The sequence below is a fragment of the Plecotus auritus genome (genome assembly GCF_963455305.1).
Source record: "Plecotus auritus genome assembly, chromosome: 8".
NCBI lineage: Eukaryota > Metazoa > Chordata > Mammalia > Chiroptera > Vespertilionidae > Plecotus > Plecotus auritus.
This window is the reverse complement of record NC_137782.1, coordinates 137635458-137658580: the sequence shown is the minus strand read 5'-3', so window position 1 is coordinate 137658580 and position 23123 is coordinate 137635458. Positions and strand designations below refer to the sequence as shown.

General features: G+C 36.4%; 1 protein-coding gene across 15 annotated transcripts in view; it reads left to right on the top strand.

Annotated features, from left to right (window-relative positions):
- Positions 1-23123, top strand: part of EHBP1 (EH domain binding protein 1) — a 416128-nt gene that overhangs the window by 291034 nt on the left and 101971 nt on the right. For all 15 annotated transcript variants that reach the window (XM_080686020.1, XM_080686011.1, XM_080686023.1 and 12 more), the window contains 2 exons: positions 18103-18281; positions 19176-19224. In XM_080686020.1, coding sequence (XP_080542146.1) covers positions 18103-18281; positions 19176-19224 — 228 coding nt within the window. The remainder of the gene's footprint in view (positions 1-18102; positions 18282-19175; positions 19225-23123) is intronic.

Here is a 23123-nt window from a genome sequence, read left to right as displayed (position 1 = left end):
ACATGCATATACACTTACATAATAATTTAATATACAATAAAGAAAGCATCACAGAAATGCTATTCAGAAAATATTAGGCTAATAATTCAGAACCTCAATTCATGCCATTCACCAAAATGTATTCTAGAGAGAAGAAAGTATTAAAACATTAAATTTTAAAAAGTATTAAAAAAAGAAAAAGAAAACATATTATTTACCAAATCTCTGGAGAGAAAATAACTTTCTGAAACCAAAGATGGAAAGATACCAGGAAAGATAAAAAGTTGACAAGTTGGACTATATAAGAATTAAAATGACTGCCATTGAAAATAAAAATGATAGGTAAGGAAAATTTCCATGAATAGAAAAACAGCTGAAATGTTATTTATAGATCATTAAAGAAAATATTAAGTGAGAGGGTTAGAGCTCAAACGGAGATCTTACTTTAAAGTCTGTGTATGCTCTGAACCACAATTCTGTGTCCTTTTCTTATGCAATATATCCTTTTGAACATAGCTTCTCCCTCATAACACTCTGTATATGGTTTAGTTATACTAAATTTATAGGAGAATTAAGCTTACTTTCATTTTTTATAGAAAAATCTGCCATAAAATGAAATTACATGGATAAAATATATGTGATTTTTTTAAAAAATATATTTTATTGATTTTTTACAGAGAGGAAGGCAGAGGGATAGAGAGTTAGAAACATCGATGAGAGAGAAACATCAATCAGCTGCCTCTTGCACACCTCCTACTGGGGATGTGCCCGCAACTAAGGTACATGCCCTTGACCGGAATCGAACCCGGGACCCTTCAGTCCGCAGGCCAACGTTCTATCCACTGAGCCAAACCAGTCAGGGCTAAAATATATGTGATTTTAAGGGCAGCAACTCTTCCCTGTACTATGGATTAATAATTTTTAGATTATATAAGGTACAGGTAGTGTCACTGAAAAACCACAAGAATGTCCTGGCAAATAAGAATATTTCTGGCAAAATTGCATAGCAGAACAAAATGACTAAAATAGAGATGGATATAACTCTCCTACTAAGCTAGGATTCACCTATTCACATGTTCTTGCAGATGGGTTAAATGTTGATGAAAAAGAGTAGGAGCTTTCTGGTAAAACAAATGAGTATATGTAAAAAACCCAGATTTAGAATATAAGCATGCTATATCATAAAATTCATTCCCTCTTGAGTTTCTAACTTTTTCTGTGTATTTTTTTTTCTTTGTTCTATACTTTCACACTGCTGACTTACCCATCTACTGCTGTTTGTTGTGGGGTTTTTTTAAGGATATTATAATCCCTATATTTTAACCTAATAATTGGAAATATTACGTTTTTTTTTGTTTATAGTAATTCTTCTTTTGTTTTATTTATAGTAATTCTAAAGTGTCTACATGCTCTTTTAGAAATTGACTGACCCCAAAGGATTTTTACAAAGGAGTCATTATAAAATTATATAATGTTAGGGCTCACAGTCTTTCATCTAAATTTAAGAAAAGAAAATCCACTAGAGAACTACTTTGCAACTTAAAGGCAGTCAAATTTTTCATAAGTCTTTTATTCCTATTCAACTGACTTGAGACAATATGTGACTATTTTATGAATTCAAAATTTATTGGTAAGTTTAACACATGTATTTTGCATGTGTGTTAAATAAGCTTTCAAATAGACATAAATAAAATGCATCAGGTGTGGGGGGTTTATTCTATTTGTAAGGTAATAAAGTAGTCTGTTAATGCTGGATGAAGACATAAAACTCCTGAGTCAGAGACAAAGGACTTTATTACTCACAGCATGAGCCTTGGCATGTGTTTGTCGGTTCCTTTGTGACTAAGTTCCTTAGGGATCACATGAAGGGTCAAATGCATGCTGCACACACAGTGGGGTTGTATCAGCTAAAGAACATTGCATTTGGGGGAATCCCCACTTTTATAGCAATCATTAAACAAGCCTGTTCTTTGTCCCAGAGGGAGATGCTACCTCGTGCTTAAAGGCTGCTTGCTTTTCTGTCAAGAATGACCTGATAAAGAGCAGTCAGGACTTTTCATTTTTGGACAAGCCAGCAAGATGCCTAGGAGGCAGTAGAGATGGGCAGAGAAATGTCTCCCAGCACTCTGATATAATATATTTTGTTCTTTTGTTTTTTTAGCAACTGTGCTCTTTTTGATATTACTACCTATATAACAATCATTGGGCCTGAAATTTCACATACTCTACCATCCTTGATTTATACCTACAGATGTAAGTTTTAAAGAAATAAGTGTATTTACCAGGTGTACTGGTTAATAATGCAGATTTTTTTTCAATAGATGGAGTTACAAATATGTTGATATATATGCGATTTGATATGTATGCTATTTTATTGTATTGACAGCAAGCTTCAAAACTTCATATTTTCTGAAGGTGTTAACATCATAGATATTTTTACACTTAAAATGTCGAATTTTGTGCCAAAAAACGAGTATTTGCAGGAAGTTTTAATTCATTACTTTATTTTGAAGAAAAGTGCTGCTGAAAGTTATCATATACTTCGGGAAGCTTATGGCGAACATGCTCCATCTCCAGATACTTGTGAACACTGGTTTAAAGGCTTTAAAAGTGATGATTTCAATGTGAAAGACAAAGAATGCCCAGGTCAACTGAAAAAGTTTGAAGACCAACAATTACAAGCATTATTGGATGAAGATGTATGTCAAACTCAAAAACAACTTGCAGAAAGATTAAACGTTACTCAGCAAACAATTTCCAATCGTTTACAAGCAATGGGAAAGATTTTAAAGGAAGGAAAATGGGTACCACATCTACTGAACGAAAGACAAATGGAAAACCGAAAAGTCATCAGTAAAATGTTGCTTCAGTGGCACGAAACAAAGTCTTTTTTGCATCGAATTGTGATTGGCGATGAAAAGTGGACTTATTCTGAGAATCCCAAATGCACAAAATCATGGGTTGATCCAGGCCAACCATCAACATTGACTGCAAGGCCAAATCGCTTCTGAAAGAAGACAATGCTCTGTATTTGGTGGGATCAGGAAGGAGTGGTGTATTATGAGCTTCTAAAACCAGGTGAAACCATTAATACTGATCGCTACGGACAACAGATGATCAATTTGAACCATGCTTTGATCGTGAAACGACCAGAATGTGCCAGAAGACACGGCAAAGTAATTTTGCTTCATGATGACGTACCATCACACGCTTCAAAACCAGTTAAAGACACATTAAACGATCTTGCCTGGGAAGTATTAACCCACCCACCGTATTCACCAGACCTTGCTCCTGCAGATTACCACTTGTTCCGATCGATGGCACATGCACTTTCTGTACAGCACTTCAAAACATAGAAGAAATGGAAAATTGGGTCTCTGAATGATTTGCTTCAAAACAAGAAAAGTTCTATTGGGACGGTATCCACAAATTACCTGAAAGATGGGGCAATGTGTAGCTAACGATGGACATTACTTTGAATAAAGCACTTTTGATGTTTCTCTTGAAATTATCATGTTTTCTTTGATTACAAAATTGCCATTATTAACCGGTACACCTAGTAAAGGCTGCTGGTCCAAATGGGGAATTTATATGGTCCAAATACTCTGTTATAGAATCGATTTTTTCATATTTTTTGTTACTTTTATAGGATTGGAATCAATCATACATTATTCTTTTGTTTTCCTAGCAAACTTATTATTACAGTGTTCACTTTCATTAGTGACTAGGCAAGCCACCCATAAGGAAACTTCATGGGTTTAAATACTAGTATACCCTGCAGACAACCTTGTATTGTTCAGTATTCTCCATCTCTTCAACCTCTTTATTCTTTATTAGTGACGCAACAAGGAGACTCTTTTTGAAATTGGTGCTTTAGTTTAGGTTCTAACATTTAAACTTAAGCTATCAATTAGTCTTCTTATCATTTTGCTGTAATACACTCAAAGCTGATATTGGTTGATTTGGTTACTTAAAAATATGGTCTACAACAGTAACTCTGAAATCTTTTTGTCTTAGAACCCCCTGATACTCTTAAAAGTTATTGAGGAGACAAAAATTTAAAAATGGAACTGCCATTTGATCCAGTAATACCACTTCCATGAATATATCCTAAGAAAACAGAAACACCAATCAGAAAGGATATATGCACCCCTATGTTCATAGCAGCACAATGTATAATAGCTAAGATTTGGAAACAGCCTAAATGCCCATCAGCATATGAGTGGATTAGAAAACTATGGTATATCTACACAATGGAATACTACGCTGCTATAAAAAAGAAGGAATTCTTACCATTTGCAGCAGCATGGATGGAACTGGAGAGCATTATGCTAAGTGAAATAAGCCAGTCAGTGAAAGAAAAATACCACATGGTCTCACTCATTTATGGATAACAAAGAACATTATAACCTGATGAACAAAAAGATAGATATAGAAGCATTGAACAGACTGTCAAATTACAGCAGGAAGGCCGGGAGGGGAGGTGCTGAAGGGGGGGGCTAAGAGATCAACCGAAGGACTTGTATGCATGCTTATAAGCATAACCAATGGATGCAAGACACTGGGGGTGGGTTGAGGACATGTGCCAGGGGGTAGAGGAGGCCAGGGGAAGGTCAATGGGGGGAAAAGAAAGAGACATGTGTACTACTATTTGTAATACTTTAAACAATTTTTAAAAAAGAAATGAAAAAAAGTTATTGAGGAGAAAAATAAAAAATAAAAATAAAAAGTTATTGAGGAGATAGAGAATTTTAGGAAGATTGTGGAGTAAGAAACACCAGAAATCCGCCTCCTTATCTAGACAATTGAAATGACAGAATTTGTCTGATCTGTTTTGGAACTCTGGAGTCTATTGAAACCTTTGGAACTCAGGGGAAGGGTTAGATCAGGGGTGGGCAAACTTTTTGACTCGAGGGCCACAATGGGTTCTTAAACTGGACCGGAGGGCCGGAACAAAAGCATGGATGGAGTGTTTGTGTGAACTAATATAAATTCAAAGTAAAGGAGCGGAGGGGAGAGCAAGAGAACCCTCCGCTCTTTCGGCTCCGCGGGCCGGGTAGAACAGCCAAACGGGCCGGATCCAGCCCGCCGGCCGTAGTTTGCTCACGGCTGGGTTAGATGGTAAATTGTGGTTGACTTTGATTAATTTCAGCTCCTTAGCTCAGCAATGGCTACTTATCTCCCACCTCCCAGCCCCATTAAAGGCAGCTATGCACATATTCCTAGAGCAAGCACACAGCTTGCAGGAAGCAGAGTGGGCAACAAGCACCCTAGTCCTCCATATATTAGAGATCTGTGTTCTGATTGATGATTATAGCTTCTGCTGACAAAAGTGCAGACATAAAGTTGGCCAGACATTGTTATAAACACACACACACACACACACACACACACACACCATTGTTTCAGGTCCTTCCTCAGACTAAAACAAGTTCTATGGGACTTAAAGGCTGGTGCTCTCCCCTACTTCATTTTCATCTTTTCCTCTTTGGAGAGCCAGACTTTAAAAACAAGTACATTCAAAATCAATTGCACACACAGGAGAAATTAGAAAATTACCACGCATAGCCAGAGAAAGGCACAGGGCCAGAAAAGACTTGAGAAGACCTTAAGTTTATGCTCAAGCTAATCCACGGCATGGAAACGGCCTAAAACAATTAAATAAACAAACTAATCTATATAATAAAAACCCAGTGGTCGTAACACTGTAATGACCAAAGACCGGTCACCAGGAGGTGCTTTGATGGGTCCCACAGCGCTGGCAGGACTTCACGCTGAGTCCCGCAAGTGTGCCGGGTATGGGTCTCAAGCAATTTCGCACGCTGGGCCTCCAGTAGTAATAATAATAATAATAATAATAATAAACCCACAAATCCTGAGGAAATTATCATTCCACATAAAATTACCACATTATTACATTCAGATACCCAGTTCTGAACAAGAAAACCAAAAGGTATGCAAAGAAAAGGGAAAGTATAGCCTAATTATTGGGAAAAATTAACCAACAGAAACTGTCCCTGAGAAAGACCACATGTTGCATCTACTAGACAAATACTTTAAAACAAATGTCTTAGGGGGAAACCAAGATGGCGGCATAGGTAAACACCTAAACTGCTGCCTCGCACAACAATTTCAAAACTACAACTAAAAGACAGAACGGACACCATCCAGAACCACAGGAAAGCTGGCTGAGTGAAAATTCTACAACTAGAAGGAAAGAGGAAAGCTCACAGAGAATTGGAGGTACGGCAAAGGGGCTTTGTGTGCGCAGAGAGGAAGGGCGGCTGAGAGCCTGGCTGACTTTCTCTGGCGGAAGGGGGAAGGAAGCCTCCGACCGCACTGAACCCCAGTTCTGACTGCACTGAACCCCAGTTCCAGGCGAACCCCCGGGGACCCACGCTCTTACGGGGGGAGTCTGGACTCTCGGGCGGAGACTCGAGCTGGGAAAGGCAGAAGTCTGAAGGCGCACGCGGGCCAGTGCGCACAAAGGCTGCGGAGGTTGCCACAGGCTTTCCCTAGTGGAAGGGAGTCAGAGGATTCTGACTGCACTGAGCCCCAGTTCTGACTGCAGTGAACCCCAGTTCCAGGCGAGCCCCTGGGGACCCACGCTCTTGTGGGGGGAGTCTGGACTCTCGGGCGGAGACTCGGGAGCTGGGGAAGGCGGAGGACTGAAAGTGCGCACGCGCGTGCGCCAGTGCGCACAAAAGCTGCAGAAGTTGCCACAGGCTTTCCCTAGTGGAAGGGAGTCAGATTTTCTGACTGCACTGAGCCCCAGTTCTGACTGCAGTGAACCCCAGTTCCAGGCGAGCCCCTGGGGACCCACGCTCTTGTGGGGGGAGTCTGGACTCTCGGGCGGAGACTCGGGAGCCGGGGAAGGCGGAGGACTGAAAGCGCACATGCGCGCAAGGGCAAGGCTGACAGGAAGCCAAGACTGAGACTCCACCCCATCCAAGCTGAGCACAGAGGCTATTGCAATTTGGCAAGTCTAATCCTATAAGGCTGTCTCCAGCACCGAACTTCTCCCAGCATAGACACAGCTGATCCTTACAGCCAACTGGCCCGGAGGTCAATTCTTCCCAGTGATACCAACAACAATAAAGACTTAATTACAACAAGGCTGTACACACAGTCCACAAAGGGGTACACCAAGAGTGTCCACCTCAGGTTAACTGGGGAAGCAGACCCACTGGGCCATATTGGAAACCTAGCACAAATATCTACCTTACCAACTCAGGGAATCAGTGAAAATGCGGGGTCAAAGAATCAGATCACAAACGAAAGAAATGGAGGAAAACAAACGACTGGATATAGAATTCAAAACCACAGTTATAAGACTTTTTAAGAATATCCTAGAAAAGGCCGATAAATATAACGAGACCCTCGAAGATATGAAAAAGGACCAACTAGAAATTAAACATACACTGACTGAAATAAAAAATATTATACAGAGACCCAGAAACAGAATAGAGGAACACAAGAATCAAGTCAAAGAATTGAAATACAAAGAAGCAAAAAACACTCAACCGAAAAAGCAAAAAGCAAAAAAAAAAAATCCAAAAAGTTGAACATAATGTAAGAAGACTCTGGGACAACTTCAAGCGTACCAACATCAGAATTATGGGGGTGCCAGAAGAAGAGAGAGAGCAAGATACTGAAAACCTATTTGAAGAAATAATGACCGAAAACTTCCCCCACCTGGTGAAAGAAATAGACTTACAAGTCCAGGAAGCCCACAGAACCCCAAACAAAAGGAATCCAAAGAGGACCACACCAAGACACATCATAATTAAAATGCCAAGAGCAAAAGACAAAGAGAGAATATTAAAAGCAGCAAGAGAAAAACAGTTAATTACCTACAAGGGAGCACCCATACGACTGTCAGCTGACTTCTCAACAGAAACTATGCAGGCCAGACGGGATAGGCAAGAAATTTTCAATGTGATGAATAGCAAGAACCTACAACCAAGATTACTCTACCCAGCAAAGCTATCATTCAGAATTGAAGGGCAGATAAAGAGCTTCACAGATAAGAAAAAGCTGAAGGAGTTCATCACCACCAAACCAGTATTTAATGAAATGCTGAAAGGTATTCTTAAAGAAGAGGAAGAAGAAAAAAGTAAAGAGAAAAATTATGAACAACAAATACATATCTATCAACAAGCGAACCTAAAAATCAAGTGAATTAAAAACCCGAGGAACAGAATAATCTGGTGAATATAATAGAATCAGGGGCATAGAAAGGGAGTGGACTGATAATTCTCAGGGGGAAAGGGGTATGGAGGGTTCATGAAGAGAATGGACAAAAATCATACACCTATGGATGAGGACAGTGGGGGGGAGGTAAGGGCAGAAGGTGGGGTGGGAAATGGGTGGAGGGTAGCTATGGGGGGAAAAAGGAGAAATAATTGTAATAATCTGAATAAAGATTTATTTAAAAATAAATAAATAAAAATAAAATCAATAAAAACATATTTAAAAAAAAAACAAATGTCTTAAAGATGCTCAAAGAATTAAAGGAAGATGTGAAAAAAAAAAAGAAAAAAAAGATGTATGAATAAAATTGAAATACCAATAAAGAGAAAACCCAAAAGGACACAAAAATAAATTCTAGAGATGAAATACACAAAAACAAATTAATAATTCACTAGATGAATTCAAAGGCAGGTTTGAGCAAGCAGAACAATCAGTCAACCTGAACATAGAACAATGGAAATTATAACATCTAAAGAACAGAAAGGAAAAATATTAGGGACAGAACCTAAGGAACCTGTGGGACACCATCAAGTGGGTCAATATACTAGTATACATTATGGGAATCCTGGAAGGGGGCAAGAGAAAGGGGCCTAGAGATTAATTGAAGAAATAATGGCTGAAAACTTTACAAGTTTGAGGAAAGATAAGATTATAAACACCAAGAAAATCAGCTGAAACCGGTTTGGCTCAGTGGATAGAGCGTCGGCCTGCGGACTGAAGGGTCCCAGGTTCGATTCCGGTCAAGGGCATGTACCTTGGTTGCGGGCACATCCCCAGTAGGGGGTGTGCAGGAGGCAGCTGATCGATGTTTCTCTCTCATCGATGTTTCTAGCTCTCTATCCCTCTCCCTTCCTCTCTGTAAAATATCAATAAAATATATTTAAAAAAAAAAAAAAGAAAAGAAAATCAGCTATTCAAATGGGAAGAACTCAAAGAGATCTTCACCAAGACACAATCTAAGGAAACACAAAGAGAATCTTGAAATCAGCAAGAGAGAGGTGACTTGTCAAATGCAAGGGGATCCTCAATGAGATTAACAGCAGATTTCTCATCAGGAAATTTAAAGGATACAAGGCAGTGGGTCAGTATATTCAAAGTACTAAAAGAAAAGTACCGTCAATCAAAAAATCCTGTATCTGGCAAAATTGTTGATTTCAAAGGTGAGGGACAAATTAAGGCATTCTCAAATACACAGAAGCTGAGGGAGTTTGTTGTAAATCCTGCAGGACATTAGATAGTAAATTGAAGCCATATGAAGAAATAAAAGTCTCAGTAAAGATAAATACATGGTTAATTGCAAAAGCTACCATTATTATAACCCAATATGTAACTCCATTTTTGTTTTCTCCACAATTTAAGAGATTACTACATTTAAAAAAAATTATTGATCTAAAATGTAGTATTATTGTAACTTTGGTTTACACACTAGGTTTTAAAGACTTAGTCCAAACCAAGATTAGAAAATTTATTAATAATGCTAAGAATTAATTGTATATTTGAATAGCAGTGTTGTGAATATGTTGGTTTAAAAAGAAAGATCCTAATTCACCAACCTAATATTACAACATAAGGAATTAGAAAAAGAACAAACTAAACTCGCCTGGCTGGTGTGGCTTAGTGGTTTAACATCAACCTATGAACCAGAAGGTCATAGTTTGATTCCCCCAGGTTGCAGGCTCTATCCCCTGTTGGGGATGTGCAGGAGACAGTCAATCAAAGATTCTATCTCTATTTCTCCTTTCCTCTCTGAAATCAATAAAAATATATATATTTTTAAAAAGAACAAACTAAACTCAAAACTAGCAGAAGGAAATAAATATTAGAGCAAAGATAAAGTAGAGAATAGAAAAACAATAGAACAAATGGTGCTGTAACAGCTAGACATTCACATGTAAAAATATGAATCTAGACACAGACCTTACAAACATCACAAAAATTGTATCAAAATAGATCATACACCTGAATGTAAAACACAAAACTATAAAACTAGAAGACAACGTAGGAGAAAACCTAGACTACTTGGGGTATATATGTGTGTTATTGGTTTAAGAGGGAGGTAGTGGGCTTGATCCCAGTGTGGGGGGCATGCAGGAGGCAGCTGATCAATGATTCCTTGTCATCTTTGATGTTTCTTTCTCTCTCTCCCTCTCTGAAATCAATAATAAAAATATACTTTAAAAAGAAAAGATAATTTTAATAGATATTTCAAATAATTTGAAATTGTCTTTTTTTAATACTACACCGAAACTCACAAATGGTAGTTTAAGTTATTTGCAGTGTGGAAACTGAAATAGTTCATTGGTCTGTCTTGCATTTTCAAATGGATATTTTATTGATGCATGATTTTAGAACTTCATGTATTGTTTCTTTGTAAAACATTGATTTTCCCCAACTCTTGAAGATCTTCTAAATGTTGTCACATTTGATTACACAATGTAAAAAGCAACATTTGTTAATATTGCCACCAGTCTTTTCACACAAGTCCTTAAGTCCATCCTTTTCCTCACTTCTGTTGTATGTGGGCCTATTTCTACTCTCTATTCTACATAATTAGCTACTAGAGGCCCGGTGCATGAAATTCGTGCATGGGAGGGGCGTCCCTCAGCCCGGCCTGCACCCTCTCCAATCTCAGACATCCCTCTCACAATCTGGGACCACTGGCTCCTAACTGCTTGCCTGCCTGATCACCCCTAACCACCTCTGCCTGCCAGCCTGATCGCCCCCTAACTGCCTCTGCTTGCTGGCCTGATTGCCCCCTAACTGGTACCCTGCCGGCCTGGCCGCCCCCTAACTGCCCCCCTGCCAGCCTGGTTGCACCTAACTGCCCCCCTGATGGCCTGGTCGGCCCCCAACTGCCCCCCTGCTGGCCTGCCCGCACCCTAACTGCTCCCCTGCTGGCCTGGTTGCCCCCTAACTGCTTGCTCCCCTGCAGGCCTGATCACCCCCTAACCACCTCTGCCTCAGCCCCCACTACCGTGGCTTTGTCCGGAAGGAAGTTGGACATCTGGAAGATGTCTGGTCAACCTGATTTAATTAGCATATTACCCTTTTATTAGTATAGATGTTTGGTTTTAGTTCTGGTATCCTATTTTATATTATGCTTTCTAATTTCAAAACATTTTAACGCTCAGTTCTATATTCTCTATTTTTTTTTATATTCAATTCTTCTGATATGGGAAGTTTAACTGTTGGTTTGTTACACGTCCCCATATATTGCTGTTCAGTATTACATATCTTCTAGTTTATGCTGAAAAAAGGTACTTTTCGTTTTCTCATTATCCTTGTTACCTTTAAGTAATTTTCAAATTGAATGGGGGAACCACCATTTTTATTTTATCATTTTAAAACCAGCAGTTCCAGTATTCTTTTTAAAGTCCTTTTGCTGTGAAACCTAACATTAGTGTGAAATATATACAAAAAAGTACATAAGACTTAATACACAGCTTAACAAATTATATTAAGTAAACATCTATTTAAACACCATAAGAGTTAAATCTTTGCAAAAGCTCCAAAAGCTTTCTGCTTTTGTGTCCCTTATCCTAAACTCTTTCCTCTTTCCTAAAGATAATCACTGTCATAATTTTATTGAAATCACTTGTTCTTTGCTTTATAGTTTTAAGTATAAATCCTTAAGCAATATGCTTTAGTTTAACTGGTTTCTCATTTTCTTTTTTTTATTGAATTTATTGGGGTGACACTGGTTAACAAACTTACACAGGTTTCAGGTGCACAATTCTACAACACATTGTCTTTTCACTGTGTTGTGTGTTCACCACCCAAATCAAGTCTCCATCCATCACCATTTATTCTCCCTATAGCCTCTTTCACCTCCCTCCTTTAACCCCTCCTCCCTCCACCCCCAAAATCACCACACTGTTATTCGTGTCCATGATTTTTTTGCTCTCTCTTCTTTGCTCAATCCCTCCACCCTCCCTCACCCAGCCTGACCCCACCCCCCACTCCCCAACAGCCTGCTCTCTATCTATGAGTCTGTCACTGTTTTGCTTGCTAGTTCATTTTGTTCTTTTGATTCCACATATGAGTGAAATCATAATGGTACTTGTTTTTCTCTGACTGACTAATTTCACTAACATAAAGCTCTCCAGGTCCATCCATGCTGTCGAAAAGGGTAAGATTTCCTTCTTTTTTACAGCTGAGTAGTATTCCATGGACACTCAGGTTGCTTCCAAATTTTAGCTATTGTAAATAGTGTTGCATTGGCCGAAACCGGTTTGGCTCAGTGGATAGAGCGTCGGCCCGCGGACTGAGGGGTCCCAGGTTCGATTCCGGTCAGGGGCACGTGCCTTGGTTGCGGGCACATCCCCAGTGGGAGGTGTGCAGGAGGCAGCTGATCGATGTTTCTCTCTCATCGATGTTTCTGGCTCTCTATCCCTCTCCCTTCCTCTCTGTAAAATATCAATAAAATATATTTTTAAAAAAAAAATAGTGTTGCATTGAACATAGAGGTGCATGTATTCTTTCCAATTAGAGTTTCAGGTGTCTTTGGATAAATTGCCCGAAGTGGAATCACTGGGTCATAAGGCAGTGGGTTCCATTTTTAATTTCCACAGTGGCTGCACCAATCTGCATTCCCACCAACAGTGCACAAGGCAAAAGAAAGATTATAAAAACATTTCAACAACAGGATCAAAATTGCTCATGAATTAACTAGTAAGAGGTGATAATTGGAGTTCAAAACTGATTCTGAGACTAAAAGACTAGACAATTAGGACAATAGCTGTATCATTTGCAAACATAATGAAAATGAAGCAGGTTGTAAAGAAAGATTATAATTATGGTTTTGAACATATTGAGTTTGAATTTTATATGGCAGGAAGAACAGCCAGCTGGAAATGTCAACTTGAGATAGATTCAACTATAAATGTATATTTGGGAATCATCTGCATGGAAGTGATAGTTGCAATCCTGGGAGTGATTCAGCTCAAAGTGAGGGAAGAGAAAGCTATTTAAAGCAATACCTAGAGGAATATGTGCTTGTATCAGTGGAAGAAGAGGAGTCGGCAAAAGAGAAAGCAACTGCCCTGTCCAGATGGCTCTGTTGGTTGGAGCGTCATACCGTACACCAAAAGGTTGTGGGTATGATTCCCAGTCGGCACATACCTAGGTTACAGGTTCCATCTGGATTGGGATATGTACTGGAGGCAACCAATTGGTGTTTCTCTCTCTCTCTCTCTCTCTCTCTCTCTCTCTCTCTCTCTCTCTCTCAAATCAATACATATTTTAAAAAGAGAGAGAAAGCAACTATAGTCAGAGGAGTAGAGCAAAAAAATTAATTGAAATTTATTGCAACTATTAAAATGTAGGAAATTTTGTAATAAGTTATTTGATTAGATTTTTTTGAAAAAGATCCTATTGTTATTGTTAGTAAGAATAACTAGGTGACCTTACTTTCTTTAATATATAATATGTTATGGTAACAGAAATAATATATTAAGGTGATCTATATCAGAACATAGAACTGTTAAATGAAACAGTGGCCTCAAGTCCTCTATTTCTTCTCTACTGTCACCACTTCAAATTGGCTCTATAATCATGGTTGACATTTAACTAGTTCTCAGTTAAACTGAGATCAGTGAAATTTTGTCTATACAGTGGCTTGATTGAGAGAGAACTGGAAGGATCATCTAACTGAGCAGACTGATCATTCTAATCATAAAGTTATAATTAGAATAGCTTTTATAAATTTCCTCTTTCTTCATGCATAAAAAGGACAACTATAATATCTGTGCCTTACTTTCCCAATATGTTAAATGGAGGTGCCTTCTCATACATTTTGTCATTGCAAAAATACAAGAAATAAGTTTTAAAGAGTTGTTCCAACTTTTGAAAGTTTGGTTCTATGCTTAATGGCCAGATTTTTATGTCTTCCTTTCACCAGAAATAGTTGCATTGCCAAGAATTCCAAGTGCCCCATTTTGCACATAGAATATCAAGATTACCTTATAGTTAAAGCTTTGTTTACAGAATTTTTTCTTTATTTTGGAGAAATTAATGTCTTTTAACATTTTGAAAACACTCAAATATAGGAATTCAAGTGCTAATAATGCATTGGTGGCAATAATAATAATTGCAGTTAACATTTACTGCATAGTTACTATGTGCAATCCGTTGGGCTAAGTGTTTTTGCATGAATTTAATGATTTAGCAGTATTTACTGAGTGCCTACTATGTGCCAGGAACTGTTCTGGACACTTGGGATCAATTAATAAACAAAAACTAAAATCACTGCCATCATAGCCCTTTTATTTATGAGGATGGTCAGGTAATAAGCATTAACAATAAGCATATTTTAGAACTAATCAAAATAAAGTGTATGGACCATAAGAAGATAATAAGCTATGGGAAAAAATAGAGCAATGTAAGGGGAGTCAGGAGAGCCTAGTTGGGTTTGGGTGATGGAGATGGGCTGTATTATTAATTAGGGTGGTCAAATGGAGATGGTTGCGTTGGAGTTAACCATGCAGATATCTAAGAGGAGAGCATCTAAGCATATGGAACAATCTGTGCAAACGCAATAAGGTTAAGGTGGGACCATGTCTGGAATATGCTGGATGGGATCAGGGAGAAGCAGATCTTGTCACTACAACAACACTATGAGTACCATTATAATCCCCATTTTATAGATGAGGGAACTGAGACAAAGAAGTGGAACAACCTGCCACAATTAACTACCAAATCAGGAGCCAGCAATAGCAAGAAGGTTTCAAACTGATTTAACTACTTAGTTCTCTGTGACCCTCTGCAAAATATAAGATGAAAGATCAGTAGCTGTGAAGTACTAGTAGATGACTTCATTGAAAAATGTCTGTACTTCAACTTTCTGCAATTTCTAGGGCTGCGATTTCATCAAAGTTTTTTCAATACATATGACTTCTTTTTTTTGTGAGATGTTTTAATATAAGGGTTTGATGTTAGGGCAAATCCAAAGTTTAGTTTATTCCAGTCTTTTCATATTGAGCCTTTCTTAGAACAGGATATATTCATAATCATAATGACACGGTATATTTTCATTAATTTTTAAGTACAGAAAAACTCTAGATTGTAATATGATTATGACATATGTACATTACTTATGTACATGCTACTGATGATTAGCATGAATCAATGTAATGATAGTTGAAGGTTACTGGCCCATCTACTTGCTACCCATACTTGGAATAAATCAATGCTTTAAAATAATAATTCAATTCAGAAAAATATTTTATTCTGGTTTTAAAAATTTATTGATGTAACATTGGTTAATAGCATTATATAAATTTCAGGTATATGACATTATAATTTGATATAGTATAATGTATCACCATCCAAAGTCTAGTTTCCTTCCATTACCACATATCTGATCTCCTTTACCCAGTTTGTCCTCCCTTCACCTACTTCCCTATGGTAACCACCATTCTGTTGTCTATATCTATTAGTTTGTTATTTCATTTGTTATTTTTTGTTTTATATTCCACATCATGCAGTTTTTGTTCTTTTCCATCTGACTTATTTCACCTAGCACAGTGGTCGGCAACTCATTAGTCAACAGAGCCAAATATCAACAGTACAACGATTGAAATTTCTTTTGAGAGCCAAATTTTTTAAACTTAAACTTCTTCTAACACCACTTCTTCAAAATAGACTCGCCCAGGCCGTGGAAGAGCCACACTCAAGGGGCCAAAGAGCCGCATGTGGCTCGCGAGCCACGGTTTGCTGACCACTGACCTAGCATAATACTTTCAAGATCCATCCATGTTGTCCCGAGTGGCAATATTTCATCTTCTTTTATGGCTAAATAGTATTCTGCATATTTATCAAATCATCTGTAGAGGGACACTTAGGTTGTTTCCATGTCTTGTCTATTATAAATAATGCTGTAATGAACATAGGGGTACTTACATGTATATGAATTAGTGTTATCAGATTTTTCAGGTATGTATCCAGAAGAGAAAATGCTGGATCACAAAAATTATTTCAATAAAAACAATCCTTTAAATAATAGAAAATCTAAGAAAAAATGTGTTTATGCCCAGTTTATTGATCTCCTAGCCCAATCATAGACTGCTTGCCACTCTATTTTCAAGTTAAGTGACTGAGGGATTTGAAAGTCACAATGAAAAGACACCATTAGGTGAAAAGATTTAATAGTTAATTTTTATACATGTTAGACTGATAGTTAAGAGAGCTATTATTTATTTTAAGGTTAATATTTTACTTTATTGGGAATTCCATTTTTACCTACTTATTCATATTGAATAGAATTAATAAAAATTTGTCCTTTATGACCTGTGAATTTTTCAGCATTGACTTTGTATAACCATTTAAAGAACAAAACTTTGCTAGATTTATTTTTTTTTTACATAATCTGTTCATCTGACAGTTGATAAAAAAGTAAGAAATTATATCCTTGGTGTTCTTTAGTAGTCTTCCACAGGAGTAGTGAATGCATAAATCATGGTTATGTGGGGTTGATAATTTTAATTGTCTAGCACTAGCATGCTTTTGTCAAGTGGGGGCATCATTGGTCTTTCTTAAATAAGCTGTGTGGCAAGAATAATTTGCTTGTTAAACTTAAATAATATTAGGGATAAATAATTATTCTCCTTTCACCTTATTTTAGAGGGCCTGTATATTATGTCTATAGCCAATACTCTTAACTGATAACAAGATTTAAAGTCCAGAAACATTTAGTAGTCTTCTTTTTAAGTTTTCAATTGTATCAGTCTCTAAAGTTACCATCACAAAATGTGGTTTTTACACAGTAAAAGAAAATGGTTTTAAGAATAATTAGAGTTTAGAGTAAAAAGCTTATTTTGTGGTCTTACTTTTGCTGACATTGTTGTTTTAAATATATGAACAAGGAAAAGCCAATTATATGCTTCAGATTTAAAACACATGCATACAAACATGCACTCCTAAGTGACTTAATATTTAAAAGTAGTTATAACTGATAATTAGAAGATATTTTGAGCAAATCCAAATTACATATTGTTGTGTTACCAAAACCAGACTATTGATAATAGCTCTGAATTTCTTTTGCCATCTTTAAATTTATATAAGAAGTACATTTGATTATGATAATCATTCTGCTATCTAAATTGAATATGATTACTGTGTTATGATCTCTCCATTACTAACAATTTGTGTCACGGTTAGACTTCCAAATACATTATTCTTTAGTCAAAAAAAAGAACTATATTTATATATGATTGCATGTGGGCAAATTTCTTTTAGGGTGTGCAAGTTATACATATATTCAGCCTGAAATATTGAAATATTTTAATACAACATTTCCACCAATCTTGCATGCCTACCTCTTTGTCAGGTGAATGCCACAGGCTAACACTGAGGATAATCCTACATAATAAAAGGCTAATGTACAAATTGACCAGATGGTGGAACGACCAGTCGCTATGATGCTCACTGACAACCAGGGGGCAGATGCTCAATGCAGGAGCTGCCCCTTGGTGGTCAGTACGCTCCCACAGGGGGAGCGCCGCTCAGCCAGAAGCCCTGAGCCGGCCTCATGGCTGGCGAGGCAGCGGCGGTGGCTGGAGCCTCTCCCACCTCCTCGGCAGCGCTAAGGGTGTCTGGCCATCAGTCGGACATCTCCTGAGGGCTCCCAGACTGCGAGAGGGCGCAGGCCAGGCTGAGGGACCCCCCCCGCCCCCCCGCCAACCCCAAGTGCACGAATTTCGTGCACCGGGCCTCTAGTAACTTATAATTCATGTCTCTTTCTTGGAGGTTACAGTTGTCTTGAATTGACAGTTTTGAAGGACCTAAACTGACATCTAAGGGTTCAAATGATCTAGAAAGGTCAGTTAATATTAATTTTCTATTTTAATATTTTTCTCTTTTTCTTTTTTCTAGCCAAGTCCTATACCAAGTCCTATTTTGGGGCGAAAGCCAAATGCTAGTCAGTCATTGCTTGTATGGTGCAAAGAAGTTACGAAAAACTACCGGGGAGTAAAAATCACAAATTTTACTACATCGTGGAGAAATGGTTTATCTTTTTGTGCAATATTACACCACTTTAGACCGGATTTAATGTAAGTAAAAATTTTTCGTTCCTTATAAATATTTTGTAAATAAAAGATAGCTTAAAAAAATAAAATAATTTTAACATATGTCCTGAAATACTTGACTTCATATTTCTTTTTTATTACCCACACCTCTTCTTTTTGAAAGAAATGCATGCCACCCTAGCTGGTTTGGTTCAGTGGATAGAGCGTCAGCCTGTGGACTGAAGAATCCCGGTCAAGGGCACATGCCTGGGTTGCGGGCTCGATCCACAGTAGGTGGCGTGCAGAAGGCAACCAATCAATGATTTTCTCCCATCATTGATGTTTCTGTCTCTCCCTCTTCCACCCTCTCTGAAATTAATAATTTTTTTTTTTTAAAAAAAGAAAGAAATGCATGTCAAAAAGAAAAGCCCCTCCTTCTTGATATCTAAAAAATCTGTTTTTTTTAAAATTATTTTTCTTCTTAATCTCATACAAAGAACTTATTTTAAATTATTATAAAAATGGGTTAGTGTTTCAACAATAAAGATTTTTTTAAAAAATTTAGAAAGAGAAGTAGATGAAAAAAGAAATTGGGTTAGTGTTAAAATTATATGATACAAAGAAGCCTGTAGCTCTTTGTACATTGACAACAAGGTTGGCTTCATGGTAAATTTGGTTGTCAAGGCTAGTCTCTGGTTCCCTGCCTTAAATTCTCTTTAGATGGAAAGCTTCAGGCAATGAAACATGTAATCACTGTTTTCGTTTGTTTGTTTGTTTATTTTCGTTAATTTCCCACATAGATTTGTTGATTGAATTGCTGTGAAGTTGCTAGTTACTCTTGGGTATTATTGACTGTCAAATTTTTAGAATCAGTTTGTTTTAAAAATAGCTGTTTTGTAAAATACTGTATATATCCTACTGTGCCATTTTCTCCCTCAGTGACTACAAGTCTCTGAATCCTCAAGATATTAAAGAGAACAACAAAAAGGTAAGAACGGCCAAGAAAAAAAAAAGTTGTCGTTTTGGCCTCTCTGCAGGCTTTTATTAATTTGGGGAAAGTGAGGTTTTTTTTTCGAGGTCATAACTGTAGCTCTCAGAAGGTAGTCCCCTTCCTGCAGTTCAAATAGGATGCATGGCTTATTCTAGTTTGTCATAGCCTTTAATGATCACAAGTGCCATTTTGGTATCAGATTATACTATGTGTATGAACATCATTACCTGTTAAATATTTGTTAAAGCACATTGCTTTTATTCAGAATTTAGCCTTTAAAAAGTGTACCCATAGTGATTGTACCATAAATTATTATGAGTTTAGAAAAATCTGTTGCGGGAGGATGAGGTCAGGAGCCTAAAACCAAAAAAGAATGCCTGTGTTCCTAGAAGCAAAATGATATGAATATTGGTTTCTTTTTTTATTTTCTGGTAAAATGCAATTTTTTTCCACATGATTAATTAATATACGGAGGTCAGAGCTTCCCAATTGGTATGTGGGGGATATCGATTCTTTCAGCCTTCAAGGTATCTGTGCAAGGGCTGAACTGCTGGAGCCTTCCAGGGCCAGCTGAGTATGGGAGCAGGCTGACTTAACTACTTCCCTCAATAGCACAATATTACAATTTGTGCACCATGACATGAAAAAACAGGGAATCATCTAACGCTCAACACACAGTAGAACTCAGTGTTGTTGTTTGGGGGAGGTAGGGGTTGTGCTTAATTGAATTCTTCAACTGGTAAGTTAATGAAATGTATTGTCTCAGAACCGGCGTTCTTAACCTGGGGCTATGGATAGAATTCAGGGCATCTTTGAACAAAAATATATTTTTCTCAAATTTTTAACTAAAAGTTAGCATTTCCTTCAATTATATATTTAGGCAACAATCTACTGTAGGATCAGCCATGACTGAGACTTTGTCACCTTTAGAATTTCAGATATTTTCATGTCACTTTATAGCTGTAAATATCTACCAATACCTTTTAAGCTCATCAGTTCTTCAAAATTATAATAGTTAACGCATTCATAAAAGCACATATAGGTTCTCGAATTGAATTTTGCTAATATTTTTATAGTTTTATTTTTTAATATAATTGGTTTCTTTTGTAATCCTATGTATTTTATACATATAAAACATTATTCTGAGAAGGGATTCATTGCCAAAAGAATTCATGGGATAAAGTGATTAATAATTATTTAGATTATTAAAACCACCAGTAATAAAATGTCTAAAAAGGGGACTCTGATAGAAGTTCAATTAACATTAAGTCAAAATAATTATTTTTACTTTTATTGCTTTCTAATACCAAAAATTTGTATTACCATTAAAAAATTCTTATTTATTTGCAAATGTATTGTTATTATGCTGGCCATAAGGAAATACATTAAAAAGTGTCCATTTTTAATTGAAATATGTTACTCAAGAAAAGGAAATCTTAAAAAAAAATATGATTTTCTTTATAGAAATCACCTTTATGGTGGGCATGCTGCAAAGTAAGTCATTCTCATAAAATATTTTCTGTATAATTTTAGAGAGCTTATATCTATTGTATAATTTTAGAGAACTTGTTTTTCATCGATTAAATTATATCTTTAGATATGACAGTTCTTTACTTGCATTTTTTTGCATTTGAATAAAATATTAAGCTAATTTAAAATGCAGATAGAAGCAATATAAATCATTATTTTTATTAAGTGAAGCTTTCAGGTTACTGTTTAAAATTTTGAAAAGGAAACGTTTTTATCTAAATAATTTTTAAGAGTATGGGGACTCTCATTAAGGCTTAAGTCACACTTCTTTATTATTTTTTTCAGGAACTTAATGATGAGCATACCTTGGATTTACAAATTACAACATAAAAGAGAATATTCCATTAATTTTTTTTTCTCAATTATATCTTTCAAGGCATATAATCATGTCTTGAAAGGATTTTAATTTTGATGATCCTATTCATTGCACGATTCAAATAGTTGTTGTTATACAGTCTTTTCTTTTCATCACTTTGCAACTTCTTACCTAATATCTACATTGAGTATCAGTTGCTACCTGCAGATTTATTTCCGGCTTCACACAGTTCTTCCGGATAACCCCATCGGCCCTTGATTGAACTTAAAGCAGCAGGAGAAACAATACCTATGTTTTAAGTTCCAAACAGATGTATAACATAACTAGCAGTGATTCCTCCTTACCAATTAAATAATATCTAGGACTGAATAAAACAATTTTCTCTCAAATACCTCTTTTTTCTCCACATACTAATAGTTAAAAAGATAGTAGGTGGTTGACTATAGCAAAAGAGGTTAACCTATGGGAAAATTCCTTTAAAAGTCTCGACCTCGCTTTTAAGAAACCTGGTTTGTTTTTAAATGTTTTTTTTTTAGTGCAATTAGTGTGCATAAAATGAAATGCTACATGAAGCAGAACACCAGCAGGAGATTCCCCACAAGGAAGCTAATCATTTTCCCAGGTCTGTAAAAAGTGCTGAATAAAAAAGGTATTTACCTGTGACATCTGATTTTAACCAATATGTCAATGTTTTAGATAATTGGGAAATGTTTAGAATACTGCTTGTGGTGCTTTTCCTGATGGTCTGCAATTGATGCCTGTTAATCTAGTTGCCAAGACACATGAGGAGGAAAATGACTTTAATTTTCCTAAAACATGTAAAATAGCAAACAGGCCTAAACATGCACACCAACTGAGACATTCTCTCAAGTAAATATTTTGAGGTACCTATATTATGAAATATAGGGCTACGAAAATTGAAGTGGTTTTAATATCGCCGTTTCCTTTTCCTTTTCTTTGTAACGTATTCCATAACATTTATTAAACTACTGGAAGAATACAAAAATCAAGGATTAAATTCAAAGGTAGTAATGCACTTTATCACATAAGTGCAAAAGACTGATTTCTTCTTAATTGTTACATAATTTCCTAATGTGTTGTTTGTTTTTAAGAAAAACTTTGTGTTATGATCCTACATCTAGGTTGTTACAAAGATAGACATTTTTATATCCCAAAGTAAGAATATAACTAAAGGATCTTTACTTTCTCCAAGAATATGTGTAAACCTTAAACCATATTATTAATGCTTCCTAGCAACGCAATCCTGTTTTCAAGGGTTAGGTCAGGATACTAATAATTAATTGTAAATTGAGAAACAGCTTTGATTCTTCAGAACTAGAAAAACCTGATAGGCCACCGTCATTTAAAGGCTAACAAAAATAATACAGTGCAGCCTCACATCTTCAACTACTCAAACATTTTATTCTTTCCAAAATGGAGGAAGTGAAATTAAGTTCCTCTTTTAATTATGAAAATCAATTTCAATTGGGCATTTAAAAAGTTGCTATGTTTTTAGGCTTGTATTTTATACAAGGTAATCTAGGAGTTAGTTCTTTTGGGGTATCTAGCTATATTTATTCTTCATAAGTCACTTCAGTTACATGACCATGGAAAAGAAAGGTTGATAGGAATGATAAAGCTCCAGATGAATTATTTCTTATAACTTAATTCCTTATCTTAAAAAATAAATTCTAAGGGTTTTTTTGTTTGTTTTAACTCTATTTTGCTTATTTTCTTTATTGGAAAAGAACATTCCATTTGATATTAATTAAGGAAATTTCTCTGGGATATACCCCACTTTTACAAATTTATGACTTGGTATTTTGTTTTGCTCATGTGGTTGTCATGTACCCTCCAACAACAACAAAAATCCACTAAAAATTTGCTGTGTTTTTTTTTATGGTAACTTAATTTTATTCATTTTTTAAACTTAATTTTGAGATTTAATTTACATATAACATTATATTAGTTTCAGGTGTACAACATGTTTCAATATTTGAATCATTGTGAAACATTCCCCACATTAAGTCTAATTAACATTTGTTGTTTT